We start from the raw sequence: 21996 nt of genomic DNA, 5'->3' as shown, positions 1-21996 counted from the left end.
CTAGAAATAATGGATTTCATTAAGGGATAAGAAGTTTGAACAAACATTGTTATGAATATGTCTTTTATCTTGCTGGCTCTTGGGGATGCACGTAGGCTGCAAATACAACAAGGACACTGCCAACGCTTTGGTCCTGAATGTATAATTAATATGTGTGCGTCAAAGATTTAAAAAATATCAGCGTTAGGCTTATGGTGCAGTCACTGCTGAAGCACCATTTGTAAAAATACCTGGTTGCTTCATTCCCTTCAGCTGCATTTCCTTTGAAGAATGGTATATTTTGCCATTATTATTTATGTGATTTATTTTCTAATGTTGCCAGGGGAATGTTTTGTACCTGAATTATTCTGTACTCTTATACTATTGCTTTCCTTTAAATTCTTTCTGGTTGCACAGGCAGGCAGAGAATACTTTGATCTTAGGAGCCAGGCTAGCAGTGGTTCATGTGGAATCACAGATCCAACTGATGAGTGGTGCTGAATATTATGTAGAAGGTGCTGACACCCCTACTCCCCCATTACTTACAGTGAAAGACCGCTGAGCTCATTGAGGGAAGGGAGCTCGTTGTAGGTTAAGACATAAGCAAGGAAAATTTTGAAGTTCTGGTGTCACTTGAAAATTTGTGTCCTTATTTATCCACAGAAAGTGCTTGTGGTGGTTTGACCCTTCCTTCCCCCACAGGGTGGCACAAGGAGGTGGGACACAACAGGGAATGGGGGTTTCTGTCAGTTCCTTACGAGTTGTTTTCTTTCTTAGCTGGGGTGGGAGGCACATTCCTCACACTCTCTCCCTACTCTAGCGTTGGGTCCCACCCACAGCAGACAGTCCTTCACAAACTTCTCCAACATGAGTCCTTTCCCTCAGGGCTTCAGCTCTTCACCAGCTGCCCCAGCGTGGGTGACTTTTGTGGGGTGCTGTCTCTCAGGCCCAGGCTGCTCCAGCCTGGTCCCCGACAGTCACAAGTCCCCCCAGAAAACCTGCTTCAGCGTGGGTCTCTCTCCATGGACTGCAGTCCTGCCAGGGGCTTGCTCCAGTGCAAGTCACAGTGTCTTCCATATGTCTGTGGAGCTGCTCCACGGGCTGCAGGTGGGGTCTCTGCTCCCTGTCATCTTCCATGGGCTGTGAGTGGGCAACTCGCTCCATCATGGTCTTCTCCATGGGCTGCAGGGTCATCTTCCTCTCCGGCACCTGCAGCGCCCCCTTCCCCTCCTTCTTCACTGACCTTGGTGTCTGCAGAGTTTCTTCCATCTTCTCACTCCCTACTCTGGGGGCAAAAGGCTGCTCTTCACAGTGTTTTTTTCTCCTAAGTGTGATTCCCAGAGGCGCTGTGACCACGGCTGATGGTCTTGGCCTTGGTCAGTAGCAGCTCCAGCCTTGAGCCCGGATGGTGTTTACTCTGTCAAGCCTGGGGGAAGCTTCTAGCTGCTTCTAGCTGCTTCTAGCTGCTTCTTGCAGAACCTACACCCCCCTTCCTCCACGAGACCCTTGCCACGCAAAACCACAATAGTGCTCTATTTTAATGGGGTTTTTTTTTTCCCAAAGATTAATTTACTTGAAACCAGTCCTTCACTTGAAACCCATTCCTTAGAAAATCTGGACTACTGTACAAATTAGGAAGGAACTCTATGGAAGTGTACACCAGAATGGTTCTGGGGAGACTGCAGTATATATACTTTGGAGATAAACAACAGTTTCATTGAACTGTAGGAAGTATTTAATTGATGTGAGTGCAATGCTGTTGCTGCTGAAAGCTTGCTGTGTCTGTCCCTTTTGTCCCTACTTGTGTTAGTAGCTGTGAGGTCTGTGGTAGAAGCAGCATTATATTGCAGATATTCCTACAGAAAGAGCTGAGACTTTAAATCACCTCACAGAAGTAAAGCTTTTGAATAAAGCACACCAGTGTACCAGTTCCACACAAAATTAAAGCACATTCCGCTGTGACTGGGAAACTGAATGAAAAGTGTTATTAATAAAAAAATAATATGCTCTAAAACTGCTCAAAAGCATGCTTGTTCAAAAGCTGCTTAGCCATAATTTCCGTGTTTGGCTTATAGCGCTTCAAAGAATCATTAGGAAGACTTCCAAGAAATTAGATCAGCTCTATCTTTAGAAACAGACTTTTCTTAAATGTTTGATACCCCCTCAGGCTGTTGGGAGAAATTACATTTTGGCAGAAAATCACAGCTAGAACATTTCAGGTGATTTGGCAGAAACAGAAAGTAGGGAGGAGTACAACAAAGATGCTAAATTAGGACTGAGGGATGTTAGGTTTCCAGCACTGCATTAGCCTGGGCAGTGCTGGACACATGCTTAATTTCTGAGAGTACAAGGAGAAGAGATTGTCACCTTTCCTCCCATTTGAACCTTAGGAAAGCATCCAGTTGAACATTCTCCCTGTGTGAAGTGTTACCTTTTTCTGTGCGGACCTTAAAGATGCTGAAGTCCTGGCTTTTTACATCTTCATGAGGTTAGTTATCCTTCCTTGTTCTGGAAGGTGTGGGCAAAACAGTCTTGAGAGTCAGCTCACATGGTGTGGAGGTTAATAGATGTGTAACTCAATTCCAAGTGCTCAGGTTCTTCTGTGCGTGGGGGAGGAAGGGCAAAGGGCCTGGTGAAGGATATGCCATCAAAGCAGCTACAGTTAAAGCAGCCAGCTGTGGGCAAGAGCTCCCTGAACTGTTGGAAGAACAGATTGTGCTTACGAGAGGCAGAAGGCAAAGTCTCCAGAGGTGCTGTATTTTAACTTGCCACTTAAATACACTCAGCATGAACAGTCCTTACTATACTTAATTTGGCCCCTCCAGAGCCTCCTGCCCCTCCTTGAGGGACATTTTATCTGCAAATAGATAATCTGTACAGATTAGTGAAAGATGGAGAATTGGTCATTTTTACTTACTGGAATTTACACATTAAAGTAGTGCTAAAGTATTTGGGTTGAGAGTAGTGTAGAGAACTGTATTGTTATAAAAAAATTCTTTGGAGGAAAAATACTGTTTGTTCTCCAAGGATAAGTGGTGAGTCTGTTGAGAATTGTCCTTTTTTAACTTCAGAGAAATGCAAGTAGGAAAAACTCTTTAAAGCTACATTGCAGTTGGTAGTTTGGAGCTTGCATTTTTATACATTGGGTAAATGTGAGTTTAAATTTTAATAATAATATAGTCATGTGAATATGACAGCAACAGCAAACAGAAGCCTGATGTAATTGAAGACGAGTGATGTGTGTAGCTAATAATTAGACACTCTGTTAGTTTAACAGCATGGTTAAGGTATATCACACAGATAAGATACAAACATGTGTAACAGGGATTCTCTGGAGCTTGCTGTAGGCTGCTTATTATCACCAACTCACCTGGCATCTGCTTTGCTAGGCAGTCCAAAAGGTGGGAAAGGATTAGCTGTAGCAGGCTGAAGCCTGGCTGGAAATAATGCTTTAAGAAGCAAATTCTGATTATCTTGATTTCTGCTGCTTTGGTGAAGCTGAGGCCAGCCATGTAGAGTGTCATGCAGGCTAAATGTTTTGTGGCTCTCTCTGCCACCTGGCTGGAGCTGCCTGGAAGTGGACTCTCCCTAAGACAGGCCAGGCCAGCCCAGCTCTGGTCTTTTAAGGCCCATATTCTCTACTATACCTACCATTTCCTTTAAAGATTTGGCTGTAACTTCCATGGGAGGAACATTTTTACAAATAGCAAGTATTAACAGAAGCCTGTCCATCCTCAGTACAGTCTTCTGAAAGAAGAAGGGTGTATAGAAGTATAACAGGAATGTAAATCTGTCTGCTGGTTACAAAGGTTTCCTTGGCTCACTTCCTTCTCAAGTTAATTTTTTTTTCTTAGGCATTATGAAGTCTAAATTTGTAGTCGGTCTTATGTAGTAACAGCCAGATGTTGGAAGGAGGAGTAAGAGGAGGAGTTTACTTGAGGTCCCTAGAAACTAAATTTTTCTTCTTAAGCAGCACTGTTTGCCTTGTAACTGATACCAAGACTAGGCTCTGTGTCCTTTTAATGTTCAGAGATTTTCACAATTACTTCCTTGCTGATGACCTCCTCTGAAACACAGGCAGAGGAATTTTACTGTGTTGGAGGAGAAAAATGTGACTTACCTGGAAGGCTAGGTATGGATGTGACCTTCCTGAGGAAGAAAGCAAAGAAGTCTACAAACCTGAGTAATCCCAGAAGGTGATACTCCATTGCAATGAGTCAAAACTCATGTCCAGATGATTATACTTTCTTTAAACTGGATTCTTTACCTGTTCCAGTCTTGCTGGCTTGCTGGACTTTTATGAGCTACACTAGGGCTCATCAGGTTTTTTGTGTACATATCAAAGTGGGATTCCCTTTCAGTCCTTAGGAGTGAGACCCTTTGTTCTGTCTGGCTCCTTCAGCAGCTCTGATCTCAATGGCAGCCAAAGCAGCTCGGGAGCCTCTCACTCACTGCTGCAGTAGAGAGATCAGTGAAAAGAAGTTGTCACATAGTCATACCACTCCTCCGTTTCTATCAGCTGTGACCAAACACTCCTCTTGTCTAATAACATCTTCTTGCATTGTGCTGCTTCTTCCTCACACTTATTTTGGATTTTCTTTCTAATAAGTTTCTGGGCATCAGATTTCACATCAAGGAAGAAAAAGAAATGAAATGTTCTTGTAATATTTTTGTACCCAGAGACATGTTTGCCTCTTGCTCCTGACTTTCTTCCAATTCTGCTTTGAAGAAGCAGGGACCCTCCATACAAGCTATGTCTCCCTACACATTATCACATATAAAATCATTAATTGCATCTATACCCAGACCTCTTTACTCTTTCTTCTTATATCCATCCCACATCCCCTGCTTCTGTTCCTCCAATGTGGTCCCATATTACTTTGTTAGAAACAGAGTGAGACTTCAATGCCCATATTGCTGCTTTTCTGCTCTGTAGCATTAACTAGATCAGCTACTGTCATCCTTTGAAATACTTTTCTCCTGGTGGCTGCTCTGTGCATCTGAGAAGTGGGGTTTTGGTGACAGTGTGTGCAGAGTACCTGCATGTACATGTCTATATTCAGCATGGTTGCCTTTAATAACACCTTTGAATGTGAACTTTTATTACTGGCTATTAAGTAACTTCCTGCATGGCAGTTCTGTCACTGTAACTGAGTTTGGTTAACATGCTTACATTTCTCCAAATAACCTCATTCCACCTAAGTGTGTCTTTTATCCCAAATAGTGAGTATTCCTTTGTGAAGTGAGCTAACAATGCATCATTTGTAACAGAGAAGTTAATGGGAATCTGAACGTAATAAGGGTTAGTGACCTGAAACTTCTCCATTCCGTAAGTACCTTGGTCTCAAGCAGCTTCAGCCATAATTATTTTAGCTAGGTAGAGAGAGAAATCAGTTCCTTCAGAGGCAAAACATTACAGGTTATGAAATAGGATCTGTACATACAGGCACGCTGTGATTGTGTCACTGCATGGGGGATTGAATACAGAGGAGATTAACATTCAGTCTTGGTTAATAATCCCTATCTTTATGGTAAAAAGAAAAAAATAATGATTATGAGCCTTTCTAAAATAATGGGATGAAGACAGCTGCCTGGATCTGGCTAATGGAAACCTGAACACTCTGTATGAGCCAGGGACAATATTTAGGTGGAATTCTGAGTTGTTACAGAATGGAAGGGGCTGCAGAATTTGCACAAAATCAGTTTTCTGAAGTCTTCAAGGAGAATGTTTTTATTTCCTTCTAAACAGAAGAGAGTTTAATAAACACAAAAGCTAGTATTTCTCTGTAGTGAGCAGCTAAGGATATGTGACATAAACAAAACAGTGTGTCCTTATGGAGGTCATACCATCAGAACTATTGATGTATTTTCATATTTTTAACTCTATATTTCTCTCCCTAAATAAGACCCAGATATTTTGGGGGGAACCAGTCTTCCTGTTAGGATCCAAAAAAAAAAAAAAAAAGCCAAAAGAACCAACTGAACAGAAAATCCAGGGTGATGTGATAAAGCTCGAATACTAACCACACTGAATTATACCCCAGGATTCAAGGATCCCAATGAATGGGCAAGACTACAGCCCAGAAGCTTTGATTGTTATTCTGTTTCTGTCAGATTTAACTGAGTTGGAATATTCTTGGTCCTACCTTTGAAGGAACTGTTTATGTGGATTCAGTTTTCACAGCTTGGCCCAAAGAAAGAAACCAAAAAAAAGCTTATTTGTTTTGCCTTTGATGTCATTTCTTACTTGTGACTGAAATACTTGATCAGTAGTCACCCTTGAGTAGGTTTTAAATTTATGTAAAACTCATATCCCTCAGACAGCCAAGCTGAATTAGGTTTTACTTGTCCACCAGGTCCAGCTTTTCCCATCTGCCTCAAACAGATTTTTATTTTTTTTTTAAATGAAAACCTTCTCATGAGTTCTTTTACAGCTCAGCAGACACTCAACTCTGCAGGACACAACTTCTACTTCCCAATTGTTATTCATCTAAGGAACATTTTTCTAGGTGTGCTCCCGGGGTCAAGTAGAACAAAAGGAGAGACAGATAAGAAGTCATTTCCATCAGTCCTCAAGTAATGATTTGTCTAATATCCAAGCTATTAAAGCCTTTCTTAACAGCCATAGTTTGATTCCTATGAAGAAATCTAGCTTACGAATACAAACTTATCTGATGAGGATTTAGATTCCATGTGAGGAAGTTGTTGGGCTTCATTAAGCAACAAAGTCATGACAAACCTGCTAGAGTGTGTTTTGCTGTTTCTGTATAATTGCCTTCAGGAATACTCTTTCATGGCCACCCACCACAGCGTCTGCGTTTGCAGTGAGTGATGTCTACATGGTGCTGTAGACCAGTAACTGCTGTATGGGTGCCAGTTGAAGTACTGGATGCACAGTCAGCATACCTGACTTTGATCTGTGCAAAAATATCCGTGGGACATCGTCACCTCCAGCATTACACTGAGTCACTGCAATAATGCTTCTGGTGTTTCAGTATCAGCTTCCACCAAGAGTCAAAGGGAGTCGTTTCATTGATTTCAGGGATCAAACAGCAAGAAGGAAAAAAAAAAAAAGGAGGGGAAGCAAGGGAACAAGATTGTCTGTGGGGGTTTTTCCATTTCACTGATGTGTGACATTTCCATCTTCAGTTTTGATTAACTTTCCTTTAATTAGCCCATTAAGCTGAAACCACCAAAGCTGATGATTGAAATGTTGGTTAACTGATGATCTTATTTCCATGGAATTTGGAAAACATCATATTTCTAAATTATTAGTGGCATTAAACTGGGGAAGATAAAAAGATGAACTATTTGTTGCAGAAATGCTGGTCTCAAGAGGTTTGTACTGAAAACTGCATTCACGTTAGGAAAAAAGTATCAGATTAATAGGCAACCAGAGCATTCGTGGCCCTAACAGTGTTTAACATTCACATTATTTTTGTCTTTTTGGAGACATTTCTGTCATTTTTTTTTCATCCCTGGAGAGCTTCAGGAATTTTCTCAAATGTTTTGGCCCCATTGGTCCTGCAGGTAAATTGAGCAAGGCTGTCTCTTAACTTGAATGAGCTGTAAATAAAAGTAAAAAGCAAGCTATTGCATTCTTACATGGGCACATTCAATCGCACTCCCTCCAATGACAGAAATATGCTGGTTTGTATCATGCCTTCCTGTTGTGAGGGGCTGAACATTTGGCAATTCTCTGAAGAACCCTTTAGTATCTAAAGAGGCATGACATGAACAGTGCATCAAATGATAACACCTTAGGGCATGAAGCCTAAGTTCTGCCAAGGAGATTACTTGAAGCTGTTTTCAGAAGTATGTCGTTGCCTGGAGATACAAAGAAGGTGCATAGCAGTCTTAGCAGAAGCATCTGTCTCTTCTTTTATGCAACCTGAGCTAAAATCCACAGAAGTGGAGGGAAAAGCTGACATCAAGGAACTGCTTATTTGTCTTTGTAATTAGTTTTCTGGTTTCGTTTAGCTCCTTGCAAACATAAATACACATCAAAACAGCCACATCTGCAAGTGGCATTTAGTGTGCACCCCCAAAGAAACAGGCCAAAGATAAGATGCAGTTCCAGTGATCCCTTCAGTGTAACACCAAGGTTCAGCGTGTGCAAGACATTGATTTTCAGACACAGCCAACTGAGAGATGTGTGGCTGAATCTATTTACCCTTTACCTCTTCCTGGAGCTTTCAACAGCATGGAACAGGAGGGAGAAGCTTCTGCTGAGCTATAGGATGTAGTTTACAGCAGAGGTAGGTTCTGGTTCTCCATAACATACCAGACTGTGACTTCTGGTGGTTCAGGACCTGTGTCACATATAGTTCTCTGCTTGATGGGACAGTAACTTACAGGAAAAAAATAGATCAGAGCCCACTTTGTCCAACAGCTTGAAGATTCACGTGGCATGTCTTGAACTGAATAGCTGATGTCTGTGCTAGAGTTTCTGATTTAATTTCAAGTGTTGTGGGATGTCAGATGTGGAGCAAACAGTGAGGAGGCGTGGGAGGACAGCTGATATAGTTGGAAGCTAGTTTAATATCCAATAATTTTATGTTCCTTTCAGTTCTTCTCTTAGATATACCCACAGTGGGTTTCAGGTGTACCAACTAAGAACTTACGAGGCTTCTGACAATGTCAGACTGCAGTTACACTTAGTATGGATTGTGAAGGCGAAAATTAGACTTCTGTGATCTTCAGATTTGTTTGGATGGAACTGCCACCTTTTGAGTTGGTAGAGAGGAATCATTTAGCAAGGAAAATTATGGCTTGCTGTTTGGTGTTTCCTTTGATGTTAGGGATACTCTTTCACCTTATCCACTGTTCATTGTGGCAATCACCTGGTCTTTCATAGCAGCTACTCACGCCTTTAGAACATAAAAAGTCCACCTTAGAAAAGCTTCTCCCTATGTACCTCCAAGGAGTGAGAAATTTCAGTATTGAAGCATCATCGTTTTGGTTTACCAGAAATAAAGGAGGGGGAACAGAGTAACTATATCAACTATATCAACTCTTTTACTGTGAAAGGACTGTGTTCAGTTCTAAACACTTTGCACCTTGTAGGGGCTGCCAGGATTCTTTTCTCTTTGAAGTTTTTGCTTTGATTGGGTCAGCTTTTCTGACTGTGTCCCCCTCTGTAGCTTAGCAAGAAATACCAGTTGCAGAAAGCGACAGAATGTCTGGATATCCTCAAAAGGCACATATATCCCTGGGGTCTGGTTTAGCTTATGCCAGACCTCACTGCCATCTCTGGTGGTGAACGTTGCGCTGTGTTTGGGAACAACATGGAAGTTGCTTGCATTTGTTGATAGAATCAGGAGGCTCTAACAGTCAAAACCCTCATTCAAAACAAACTGTCCCAAAGTAAATAGACATTACCAGCACAGAAGCTTCACTTGAATTTTGTGAGGTTGGTTTCTTGGTAAGGGAGGGGTAGATTGCAAAAACAGAAGGAGGCAAGAAGACCAACATAAGAGTACTGATAGCAGACAAAATGCTGGGAGAAAATAGCACAATGCATAAAGGACTGGGGTCTGTGAGAAGAAAAAAGTTATATTGGTGTTTAGGCTCTTGCTGCCTTGAGGGGAGCAGATTTTTACAGTCTTTTAAATAAGCGGGCTGCTTCTCAAAAGTACCTTGTTCTGTCATCAGTTTCTCATGTAAAGGGGAACACCTGCAAGGATTCATATTCTGGCTTAAATGCTCATACCCAAAAGAGCAGGAACCATCAGCAATACATCTACATTAAAGAGACCCGTGAATGGCTTACCTTCTGCTGGTGTAAAACATCAAAACACAGCAGTGAATGAGGTTTAAGTAATATTTTATATTCTCTTGCAGCTTGTTTCATGTTGTTATAGCCTTGATGCAACCCCTCAGCATCATATCTGACTTCTGGGCCATGGTCAGCTGCTTTTAGAAATTGTTCTCCTTCCTAAGCAGAGTAGTGTGATTTTACATGGCAGATGTGCATTGGGAGAACATGAACTTGCTAAGCTTAGAGAAAACCTAAATCCATCAGTGCACTAAATTAATGCACAGTCAATATACTATCAGATTTTAAGTATTTGGTTGTGGGTTATTTTTACTTTAATATCACCAAAGGTAAATTTACAGTCATCTTTGTTCTGGTAACGTAGGAGTGGCAGAATTTCCCAGCAAAAGCAGTGAGAGCATGGAAGAGATTTAAGGCAAACCTGCTCAGCTTCTGCAAGGAGATAATGAGTTCTGCTCTTCTACGGACTACCCAGTCTCACTTCCTCTCTTTTGTGATTACCAGGACTGTTAGATATCCTTTGCTTCCTAGAGGATGGATCAGCACCAAGTACTTTTTAAATTGGTTTCAGCCTTGGATTGCCAGGTCCTTTTAGAAACTCCAGATGACTTCAGGATCCCCAGCCTACTTAGTTTTCTTAACACTTTAGGCTGTAAATCACTTGTAAGAATAAACCCACTTAGGTGTCTAATTTTCTTTCTTTTTTGGTGCCAGGGGCCAAGGGACTTTATTTTCTGTCTTGACAAGCACACAAATTATATATATATATATATATATATATATATACACACACACATATGTACTTGCATCTGCCTCAGATTGTGTGCCTTGGGGCCGGGGGGGAAAAGGGCTGTATTCTGTTTTCTGTCTGCCTATATTCATGTACAGCTCCCCTCCTTGGATCATCTTTGCTTCTTAGGGGTGAGGATACTTTCTCTGTTAATGTAATGTTTTTACATGTAAAAAAAAAAATAGCAGCTTTTTTTTTTTCCCCATCCTAAAACTGCTTTACTTGGAAAGAGCTCTGAGTGTCATCTCTTTAACAGAATTTAATCCCTGTTCTTACAATCTGTGCAGGTTTTGGTTTCAGTTCATTGCTTCATGGGAGGAAGGATCTGATGCCATTATTGCTTTTGACAATGTCTCCCTTAGTCTCGACTGTTACTTAACAAGTAAGTTTTCCTTTTATGTGCAAATGACATGTCTTTTATTTGCCATGTAATTGAAGTTTGGAAGGGGATTGGGTGTCTTCCAAAGACTTCAAATGGAAAGGTATGTTTCAGAAGTAACTGTGCTTAGATGGAGGAGGCCATTCAGGTGCAGACCTTATTAATGGAGCTGACCAGGAATGGACTCCAAGTTTGGCAGTAAATGGATAGTAAAACATGTGGTGTGGGAGAGTCGTCTTCCAGCTGTGACAGCAGCATCACCTATCTACCCAGGCTGATGCAGAAGCCAATCTGTGATAGTTCCATGTGATCTGTTTTGCTGTGTGATGGTTACCAAAATGAATGACAGTTGGACTCTGGCTAGGAAAAGGCAGGCATCCTGTGATTGACACTAAGTTTGCAATAACATTAGGCACAATTCCCAGTTAAATTAGAACAAGGTTATTTTATTTGGACCAGCATACATTTAAATCTGGATCAGAAGCTAGGATCTTTACTCTCTCCTACCACTGGGAGAAATTTAGATTCTGATCCAGACTTAGTGATTGACTGGCCTCTGGAATCTGCCCAGTCTATACTTCTGCTGCCAGATTTCACCTTGGTTAAACTCCTATTGAACATTTGTGTCTGGCTCATCCTTCATAATCTCATCCATAGTGAATTGGTTAATTTATATACGTGTTCAACGATCTGTCACTCTATACCTCACACCAACAACTTATATGAGGACTGGAGGATTGCTGCTCTGAACACATGAAACTTCTGCCTTGGGTTGAGCAGTAGAATTTAAGTGCATTCTTTCATCTCCTAGTCTTGAAGCTACAACCCTGTTCACTCTGAAAACCTGAGGCTACAAGCCCTGTTCAGAGTGAAAACCTCTAAGTCACTTCCTCATCCAACACTAGTCAGAATGTTTCATCTGCTTTGTGTTATATTAATGTGCACTGGTTGGGATACGAGTCTTGGTTTCTGTGCATAAGGATGACGTACCTCAGGTTCCAGTATTATAAAGACATCTTAAAATTGGGCTGTAATTATGAAAGATTGCACACGTTTTACTGGCTAAGCCAGAAACTTTCTAATAGTTTCTAAAGACTGTATTCTGTATTTCTGCTTTGTGTTTTCATTCACTTGCTGTTTTGCCCACCAACTCATTCCTCTTTATTTTTCTTTTGTCACAGTTCCCATAACAGCAGTGGAAAGTCAGTCTGCCCTTTCCTTTTAAATAGTGTCTTATTCTGTGACTGTAGGTTCTTATCCTGCAGTCCTCAATTTAGTATCAGTTTTGGATTCCATACTGACTCAGCCACCCTCAGTGATAAACCAGTCTGTGACTTCTTATTTTCTAGTCAGTGGGGAGAAGCCACCCCGAAGTACCGCTCCAGACTCAAGCAATTTGCTCACCAGTAGAGGTGTCCAGAAGAAGTTTGGATGGGAACAAAAGCTTCTGGGAGATCTCCAACTCAACAGTGCTCCCATTTCTGGTCCAGCAGGTAATTGGTCTGAGAAACATTTTCAGGCAGCAGAGCTTTCAGACCTGTACGGATTTCAGATAGATGTGGCTACATGCAATTTTTATTTTTTTACCAGAGCCTTAGTTGAGAGCTTTTCCTAAGTCCCTTACAAAACAAAACAAGATCTAGAAAGCAATTACCTTTAGCTGCTAACTGTACCTTGGATTTTCATTGGAAGCTGTTAAAAGAGAACCAGAGGAAGCCTTCGTAAAGTAAAAAGTGCTTTTAAACTGTAAGACAGGTTTGTTTGTTGTTGTGGACATGTAAACATAGGAAGAATCAAAGCAAAATGTCCAAATTGACTGAGTCCAGAATGTGGTAACCTCAACACCCATCTCTAGTTAATACAGACTTGGTTTGAAGTAACATAGCTTTGCTTTTCCAGTAGCATTTTCACTGCTTATTTGAAGGGATACAGCATTGGGCTTTGTTTTAGAAACATAATTTTTACTTAGCTGGAAATGCCAGTCTTGTATCATCAATGTTATTTTGTTCTCCTCTGTCCCCCAGTTTCTCCTTACAACTTAACTGTAGTGGCATGGGTCAAAGAGATGGAAGATTTCCCTTCCACTCCCACCACTGTGTCCAAAATGTTTGTCTTTTCCCTCTCCCAGGCTTGGCCCACACATTCACAGTATCTGTTTTGGGCTCTACATGTGCATATCTGTTTCAGTCTGCTTCCTTCCCTCCTCCTTGCTAGCTTCTCTTCCTGATCTGATTCAGGTGGCCCAACCCCCAGTCTACCTGGGGAAACAGGACTGGTCATGGAAGTGAGGGGTGACTACAGGAGAGACAAGCCCTTGCTGACTGCTGGCTTCAGCACTGTGTGCAGCTGTTTCCCCTCACTTATGGCTAGCTACCTACTTGGCAATCTGAAATGCTACCCTTTGTAAGGAGCAGCATGGTTGGTACATGCCTCCTTTACTTCATCAGTAAGCCTGAGGGTTTATTCCTGCTGCCTCCTCTCCCACTCCTTTGCCTTAGAAGGACTTCTTTGAGGCTCTTCAGTTCTAGGTTATGTTTCACTTTGCTACCTGCAGGGTACTGTTGAAATACATGAACTGGTGCTGTTAGCTCTGATACCAACAGCAGCCTGCACAAAAGCCCCACATGGCCTTCAAACTCTGCCTGATAATCTGGATGCACCTGCCCACTCTGTGGAGCCACAGCAGGGCAGCTGCTGGTATCCAAACTATCTTCTGAAGTGAGCTCTGGCACTGGAGGCTGATGATACAGTCTGCAGCGTAAGCCAAGAGTTGCCATCGAGTGGAGTTTATTGATATTTTGTGTAGTGAGCAACATACAGCAAGAAAAGGGCAGGAGCACTGACAGGAGTCTCAGGACAATTAGATGGAGGGAATGAGGCCATGTGAGAGGATGTGCTTTTAGCTATGAAGGTTGTGTCTAGCTCTGTTACAGATGTCATGTGTGAGCTTGGGATGGTCACAAGGTATAATTTCCAAAAAGACTCTTACGTCCTTTTCAAAGATCCTTTGAAGTGTTCCCTTCAATATCTGTATCTTCATTTCCTGCCTATAAGTGGAGCCACCTTTTAAGTGCTTTCAGTATTGCTCTCAGGTCAGTGATCCTGTGGTAGGATCTGTACATAGGTCTGTAGATGACTGGCTGTAGATGACTTTCCATAGGAATGTCAATGCTTAGGTGGTAGCATATTTCCCTAAGGTAGCTGGACATTTCCTTCCAGGGTACTTACTCTTTTAGTAACACAGAAGCCACTACATACCAGCTTCAGATTGGAGTGTGGCCGGAACTTTGGATGCAAAGTTAATGTCAAGTGGGTGTGTGGGTGTTAGGCTGGAAATCTTGTGGCTGTATGTTTCTTCAAGAATTATAATGCTTTCTACATTGTATTAGACCTAAAGTGATGGAGCATCTTCTAGCTCTTCTGGTCCCTGTCCTGTCTGAGGAATGCAATTTCAAGAAATGCTTGAATAGTAGAAATAGTGGGAGCCAGATTGCATGGGGGTAGAAGAGAAGGTCACTGAGGTACTTGGAACATTTAAAATAGTTTGTTATGACCCTGGGGTGAAAATTGAAGGCAATTCTTGTAGTATCTAACCCAGTTTGCCTAATTTCTGGGCTTTGTCCTTGGTCCTGTTCCTGTTCTGACTACAACTGTCTCCAGCCCTTGAGGTTTGAAATCACTCCTACAGGAGTTTTCTCCCCTTTGTGCCCTCAGTGTAGGCAAAGCAGAAGAAAACAGAGAAGCTGAGCAGCAGCTTCTTGCAGTGGGAAGTCATGGCATTTCTGAGGGTCTCTACAGCACTGAAACACCTATTGCCTTTGTCCTGGCTCTCAGTAAACACTGGAGATGCTTGTTTGGTCCCTGGGCTATGCGTTTAATCTTGTTTCTTTCTGGATCCTGTAATGCATTTAAGAAACCTCTGGCTCAAGGCCTTTACTTTGGTCACGTATTTACTGCTGTGTGGGTGAATCAACAGCATCAGCGCCGCCCTGAAGTCCCAAAGACTGCATTGACCAGTATGAGCTCAGCCAAAAGCAATTACAGCTAATGTGATCATTGGCTTGTGTGATGGATCACAGGGGATAGTATTTCCTTCTTAAGGTATCATATTAAAACGAAGATCTGTGTACCTATAGCTGGGGAGACAACAGGGTACTCAAGTGCCTTCCCCATATCCCTACACCAGCTCAGTGTACACAAGAGGAGGTACAGTCTGAAAGACAGGTACTGCTCTGTTAATGTGACAGTAATCCAAAGAAGCTCCCTTGCTTTCAAGGGTAAAGGCCTCATTTTAATCCTTTGTGACAGAGAACAATCTCTTACATGCAGTTTTGCCTGTGCTGGAAAGTCCAGTTTCAGCAGAAGTGATAGCTATCACCACCAATCTCCATTGTCCTCTCTGTTTTCAGGTCCTATACCCAGTGAATTGCTTCTTCAGCCTTGCCATTGCTTATCATGGCTTGCTATGCCTCCAGGGTCTGAACACAGAAGGTTCAAAACACATGACACAGCCATGCTGTGAAAGATCCTAAAGGTTCCAGAGGTCTGTTAACCACTGTTGTGTGTCACACGTGGGATGTTGAATGTGCTGTGTAGAGAATAGGATCCCAAATTCCTACAATTAATGTGGTGGTGTTGCTCTCAAGTTTATTGATGATGACCAGGACCAACAAAGAAAAATTCCTGTAGGTTTCAAGTCACAGTTGCTTGCAATGCAAGGTGGCCATTAGACAGATGATGACCAAGCAAATGCTCTCATTTTCAATTAATTAATGACATGTTATTTGCTGTCATGCCAGCTTCTTGCTGAAAGGTTGCAGGTGAAACTTGAGTCTAAAAGAAGCCTGAAAAAAAGGTTGTAAGAAAGCATGCATATCCAGAAGATAGAACTTCACTGGAGCTGGGATTTTTGATTGAAAGAGTTAAATCTGCGCACTGCTTATTTTGATGTAAACCAAGCTTACTTTGGCTTCGTTTTTAAATTGATTAGGTATTAGTTTAAGTAAAAGTGAAAGCAACTCAACCCATAGCATTTCTCTACAGGGAGTTTAACTACCAATTAAAAAGCCAATTTATATCAAACCAATGCAATTTCCTTTTATAGACAAGGCCAGAATATGGGAAATTCAAGCGTATAAAGATACAGTGAGCAATAATGAGGAACTCTAGGTAAACAGATTACTATCATAGAAACTGGAGGAGACAAAATAGGATTCTCAGTAGGCAAAAGGAGGTAATAAGACACAGAGCAATCAAGCTTTAATTAAAGATTTCTGGTGCTTCTGAATAGGCAGTAAACATCATGAGGATAGCCTCTCTTGGTGTTTCAGCTTCTCATCTGTCCAACTGACAACTTACTTGTGTCAGGCCACACAGTACAAAAACGGTGTCTTGTAAAATGTACAAAAAGATTAACCTTTTTCGCCCTCAAATCTGGCATCCCCTCTAGCCACCAGCCATTGTGGGACCATGGTTTCTTGCATGGAAACCATCATCAAATAATTTTCTCATCCAGACTGGGTTACTGTTTTCCTTGACCTCCAGTCTCTTCCTCACAACACTTAGTGGTTGCACAGATTTTTGTCTTTTGCATCAGGGAGAGTCCTCTTACGAGTACTTATATGGCTGCTTCTCGGAAGGACTCTGAGTCACATTAGTTTAATCAGATGAAGAAGCTGAAAGGAACAGCAGAGTGAGTATTAAGTAAAAGAAAATTACATTTGGTTGCTCTTTGTGTGCAATTATACTAACTGAACTGTTGCCATAATGCAATAAAGGTATCTGCAGAATTGTATTTTTGTATTAAGCATCAATTAACACAGTGAATAACAGCTCAGTGCCCTCCCCTCAACAAAAGTAGCTTCCTGAACAGTGATAGAAAATATTCAGAGACAAATGGTGGGATCTCAGATTATGTAGGCATGAATTTCTTTATTGCAATGTTTGCACTTGCTTTCTCTGTAGGATTGAAAATAGCAAAGGTGCAATACTAAAAGTCCCAACATAGAAAAGTTAAATTGACATAAATTCTCTCCAGAGTTAATCATGCAATTGAAATTAACAGGGCGTTTCACGTACTTTATACCTTAATTTTAAAGCTGCTTACTCTTAAGAATAGCAGTTTAAATTGTGCAGAAATTGCTATAAATCTCAGGAAAGGTTTTGAAATAATTTTCCACCATCACCCAAGTTGGTCTTTGTTACCCAACACTCATTTCTGCTATCCTTTGTAATTGTGAACAAGCAAATTCCAAAAAGCTAGTGGCATTTCTCACCTAAAACCCTTTATGGAAGACACCTGCTGTGTCTTTAAGTGAAACATGTAAGAGAAAAGAAATTAATTTTCTTCATGCTGCTTTGTTGCAAGAAACAGAGTCATTCTCATCACTGCACAAAGTCAGCATTGCCCTTGCCCTGTTAAACTGACCACAGATAATTTCTTACAAGGATGCCCTGAGAGTGTTCCCTTTATATGAACACTTAAGAAAAATCTAAAGCGTGAATCAAGCTTTGAGTATTTATTTGAAATGGTATTTAGGATCAATCAATTGCAGATGCTCTTTTTGCTGAACTAAAATTCACGTCCAAGCCTTGCTACCCTCATTTAGGAAATAGACACAGAGATAGTAACTCAAAGCTGGACCTGCATAACTGGTTCTGGTATTGCTGGCCAGACTCACTAATTTCTATGATCGTTTTATATCCCATTAGTATCACTGTGTAGACTCGTGTAACAGTTCAGGCACTCTGATTGTGAGCACAACTTACTTCTGCTATTTGCCATCATCTTTCAACCCCTTCTCCCTGCCTCATTAATCTCTGATAAATTTAGTCCTGGAAAAGGTGATAATCTGAAATTACTGCTTAACATGACACTGTTAAACAACAGAACCCAAAGCAAAATTGAAAGGTTTCTCCTTTGTTACATCACTGATCGTGTTTCTTATGTATGCTTGTAGTATATTTTGCCTACAGGCTTTAAGTACAGTTCAACCCTGCAATTCCTGTAATGCCCAGCTGAAATTGCTCATGCACCAAGTAAAAGGTATATCCCTCCACACATACTGTGGTGCCAGTGGCAGCCAGATGTTAGTGAAGGTAAAGATGGGCAATTCCCTGTAAGCTTTGGATTTCCCATATTAGCCAAATATTGCAAGGGAACTTGTGAATGTTTTTACAAATAGAAAAGTTTACAAATAGATGAAGTAAACATCCAGATTGATCATAGCATCAAGTTTGATAACATCTGCCGTAGTGGAAGAAATAAACTGAACTACCTGAAGGACAATTAACAGAATTAATTGCCTCCAGAAGTTTAGCCGCTGGAGTTCTTACGCCCCTGAAGCATGAGACCTTAAAGCCCTTGCTGGTGGTTTTCTTAACTCTGTTGGAAGTAGGGATGGCCACTAGGCCTGAAGAGAGGTTGTGGCAGCAAGTCCCACAAGCTGCCTACACGCTGTTTGATGCATTTCACAAGCGCGTTACTCGAGGTTCCAAAATGAGCCAAGTGCCATGGTGCTTGGTTGGTAGTTTTCTCAAATCACAGTAAACTTTTGGGTTGGAACAAGTTAAACCTCAGTTCAAAACAGTTTAATTTAACAAATGGCAGTTAATACATTTGGGCCCTTGAGGTATAGCTAAAATGCCTATGTCTGTTTTGTGATATGGAGTTTATGTGCTGTATGTGCCAGTGAAATTGCTTTCTGCGTTAGAAGTACAACTGTGCTCTAGGCTTTGCTCCACTGTTGTCTTTTCATTGTTGCTGGTTGTTATTTGCAGCGGTGCCTGCAGCAGTGCTGCCTTGGGCTGAGAGTAGTATCAGAGCTCCAAATGAATTAGTCATTTTAAGTCTTGAGGGTTTTGTTCTTTTTGTTTTTCGAAAGTAGGACTCCCCCTTCCTGTGGCTGACACCCAGTGCCTTGACTGCTGTGCATGTTACATATGCAGCCATGCTGTGTGAAAACTAGAATTTCTGCTGTGCAAAAAGAAAACAAGCGTGAGTGACTGTGTCTGTAAATATATCAGCGAATCTAATTTGGAAAGAAAAATTGGAAAAAAAGGATTTTTTAAATCTGTTTCAAAAGAGTTGAGATGGCATTCCTTGCCAAATGTTGTTACTGTACCTTAGCAATGTGTTGGGGAGCTCGAGGAGGGCAGGTGTGTGTGTGAACAGGCAGAAAGCCAAATGGTTCTTCTGCCATGTTTCTTGTGAAAGTGGGGATTCCGTCAAATGAACTGATGTATAAATTACTCACTGAAATGTAGTACCTCAGTTCTGAATCTCAGTGTAATCTTCACTTTTTCTTTCACCTTAAGCAGGAATTTGCAGTTTTTAAACCCAGTTTGCATCTGGCAACTGCCAAATGACAGAACGTATAGGAACCTTATATTTAGCTGCCTATTAGTTTTCATCATGGCGTTTCATGCTCAGGTGTTTCTGGAAGCTGGGCATCTGTAACTTGCGTGAAACTGGGCAAAATTCCAAAATCTGCTAGTTGTTAGGGAGGATTCAGGCCAGAGAGACCTGCACTCTCCCCCACCCTGCCCCCCCACCCGCCAGTTGTGTGAGCATGAAGTGCTGCCAACATTAGCCTGTCGCAGGCTGCAGAAGGAAGGGGAGGTGCCATGTGTATGCAGCAGGCCACAGTTGTGGCCAAAAAAAAAATGAAATCTATGCTTTTCACCTAGCTGCTTAAGGAGTTTCGATTCAGTGCTGCTGTTTTCGTCTTTGGAGATTAAAATAATGCTTCAAATTGAATTACTGTGAATGGCTGTGGCATGCAGCAACCTGTAGAAAGGCTTTCTCTGAGCTCGTGGGTCGTGATGCAGTCATTTCTAGAATCCAGAGAAAGTCAATACTTTACAGGGAGTGAATAGTTGCTCTCACTTCAAAAAAGCAGCAGTGGGTTATCTAAGATAGGCAGTAATCTCTTTTGATAGTGGGATAGTGGTTTAAGATCTTGGGCTACGGTTGTATCTGCAGATCGAGGGCTGGCTTTGAAATGTTCCAGAGAGCAGAGGGTGGGAAGCACGAGGATTTTAGTCTGTACCCAGAATTGTAAGTAAGACCCATCTGTCCTAATTATGTTGAAATGAGGGGCGGCTTCCTCCCATGTCCCATTTAATTCAGGAACAAAGCTGTTACATGTTGGACCAGCTTTCAGTATCAGATATGAAAGTGTGCATAAGCAGGAGGACTGTTTGCAAATCACCAGCACAGTGACAAATGAGGACATCAGTCTGTAGGTTTCACTGAAATCTTTGCAGGTTCAAAGCAGGTGCAGTCCACATGGACTTCACTTGGGACAGACTTCCTCCTGCAATGTTTTGGGCAAAGGTCACTCCCAACTCTGCTACTTCTGAAGCATGTTTTCTCCCATTCCTGTCTACCTGAAAAGAGCAAGTAATGTGTTTTCTACTACTGGCTGCAGCAGAACCCAGGAGGCTTGACATAATCTCGTATATACCACTGTATCAATTACGACAGGACCGCTTTTGAAATCTGAGATAGTACCTCCTGTGCTCAGTCATCTTCAGATTCCTTACATCACACTCCCTGGCATAATATATCAGTGGTTTTTCATTCCCAAAACTTCCCATACTCTATTTTAAAAGCCAGATTCTAAAAGCTTAGATGCACATTGAGCAGTCTTAAATTACCAGCACTTTCCCTGATGCTGCCTCTGAGCTGGAACTGAGCACCCTCCAGTCTGCCCCACGGGCAGAAAACGCAAAAGCTGTTCTGGATTCTTCAGTTCAAAGACTGGAGACATAATGGTTGCAGCAGGGCATTGGGCTTTTAAGGAAAGGACAGAGGACCATTAAAAAGCATTTTGGAATAAGACATAGTTCATTGATCCCCCTCCCTGGAACCCAGTGGGAGTCAAGAGCTGACAGTTTTGGGTCCAGCTGTGCTGGGTATTACATTTGTGATACTCCAGAGGTACTTTTGCCAAGGCCAGGTTAGCAGATACCTAAGGAACGAGATTTATTTGAAGGCAGTAAATCATAAATGTAAAGCTTAACTGGAGCAGCAGTATGCACATGCTGTGATCTGTCCTAGGTTTTATCACTTCCAGTTTTCCGTTTTGATTCTCTTATGTTTCAGGCTTATTGTCCCCTTGAAGGTCACCTGCTTCTACCTTTGGGAACATGTTTGATGTTTCACCAGAGACATCCAAATGGCTGCTTCTTATTCCAAAAGAAGACACTTACCTGCCTGCTATACTAAACATATGTTTCAGTGCAGGTGGCTTAGCCCACTGGGATACTGCAATGTTAAATCACTGTGATAGCTGACAGAATGAGTCTCTCATCTTCCATTTTGTGTGAGATTTTGCTTTGGGTTTGGGTTTTCTTGCAAGAGTAAACATAAGTAATGTCTGGTGTAAGACTGTCGACATCAGAGGTACTGAAGCATTTTGTTTAGGAACTTTCAGATCTGGCTTTCTTTGGTGCTTTTCCCCTCTTAGATGTTGTTGTTGGGGTTTTATTTTGAGGGGGTGCATTAAAGACAGTGGAATTGAGCAGAAATCTTCAATTTGCTGTCTACTTATTTTAAGAATTTATATTGCCACCATTGCAGAAGGATTTGAGAAATAAGTAAAGTAATTATTTGAGTATCCATATAAAAAAGAAGTAACTATAGGAAGTCTCTAAAGACCCTTCCAGGGGAGTTTTGAGGAGTGGTGTACATTTTGCAGAAAGAAAGAAGAGACTATCCTTTCAGCAGTACTTAGACTGGGACACTTTCCCAAAGAGGTAGTTTTACACTTTGTCTTGGAATGGCCGAGGCTCAATTACAAAGGCTTTTCAGAAACACCAGCCACTTTATTGCTTAAAGTCCTGCCAAATTATTTGATCTAGTTCATGCACTGAACTTTTTTATAAGACGGAATTTAGCTCAAGTTAAGCGTTAGTTTGTGAAGAGGTAATTCAGATCTTGTGCCTGGCAAACTAATGTGTTTCCTTGTGTTTCTGGCAGGTGAATCTCTTCAGTAACAGTAATGGTAAAACTGCTGGCCTCTCTCATCCAGATACATGCAGACCATGACTCCTAGACCAGATCTG

The 21996-nt window shown here is 41.6% G+C and overlaps 1 protein-coding gene across 1 annotated transcript in view; it reads left to right on the top strand.

The window, feature by feature from the left end:
* ALK (ALK receptor tyrosine kinase) overlaps window positions 1-21996 on the top strand; it is a gene marked incomplete at both ends in the record, with an annotated part of 325717 nt that overhangs the window by 269995 nt on the left and 33726 nt on the right. The window contains 2 exons of the mRNA XM_084262264.1: window positions 10835-10929; window positions 12276-12419. Of these exons, the coding sequence (XP_084118390.1) occupies window positions 10835-10929; window positions 12276-12419 (239 nt within the window). The remainder of the gene's footprint in view (window positions 1-10834; window positions 10930-12275; window positions 12420-21996) is intronic.

Source organism: Gallinula chloropus (genome assembly GCF_964237585.1).
Source record: "Gallinula chloropus genome assembly, chromosome: 3".
Taxonomy (NCBI): domain Eukaryota; kingdom Metazoa; phylum Chordata; class Aves; order Gruiformes; family Rallidae; genus Gallinula; species Gallinula chloropus.
This window is presented reverse-complemented; position numbering and strand designations above follow the sequence as displayed.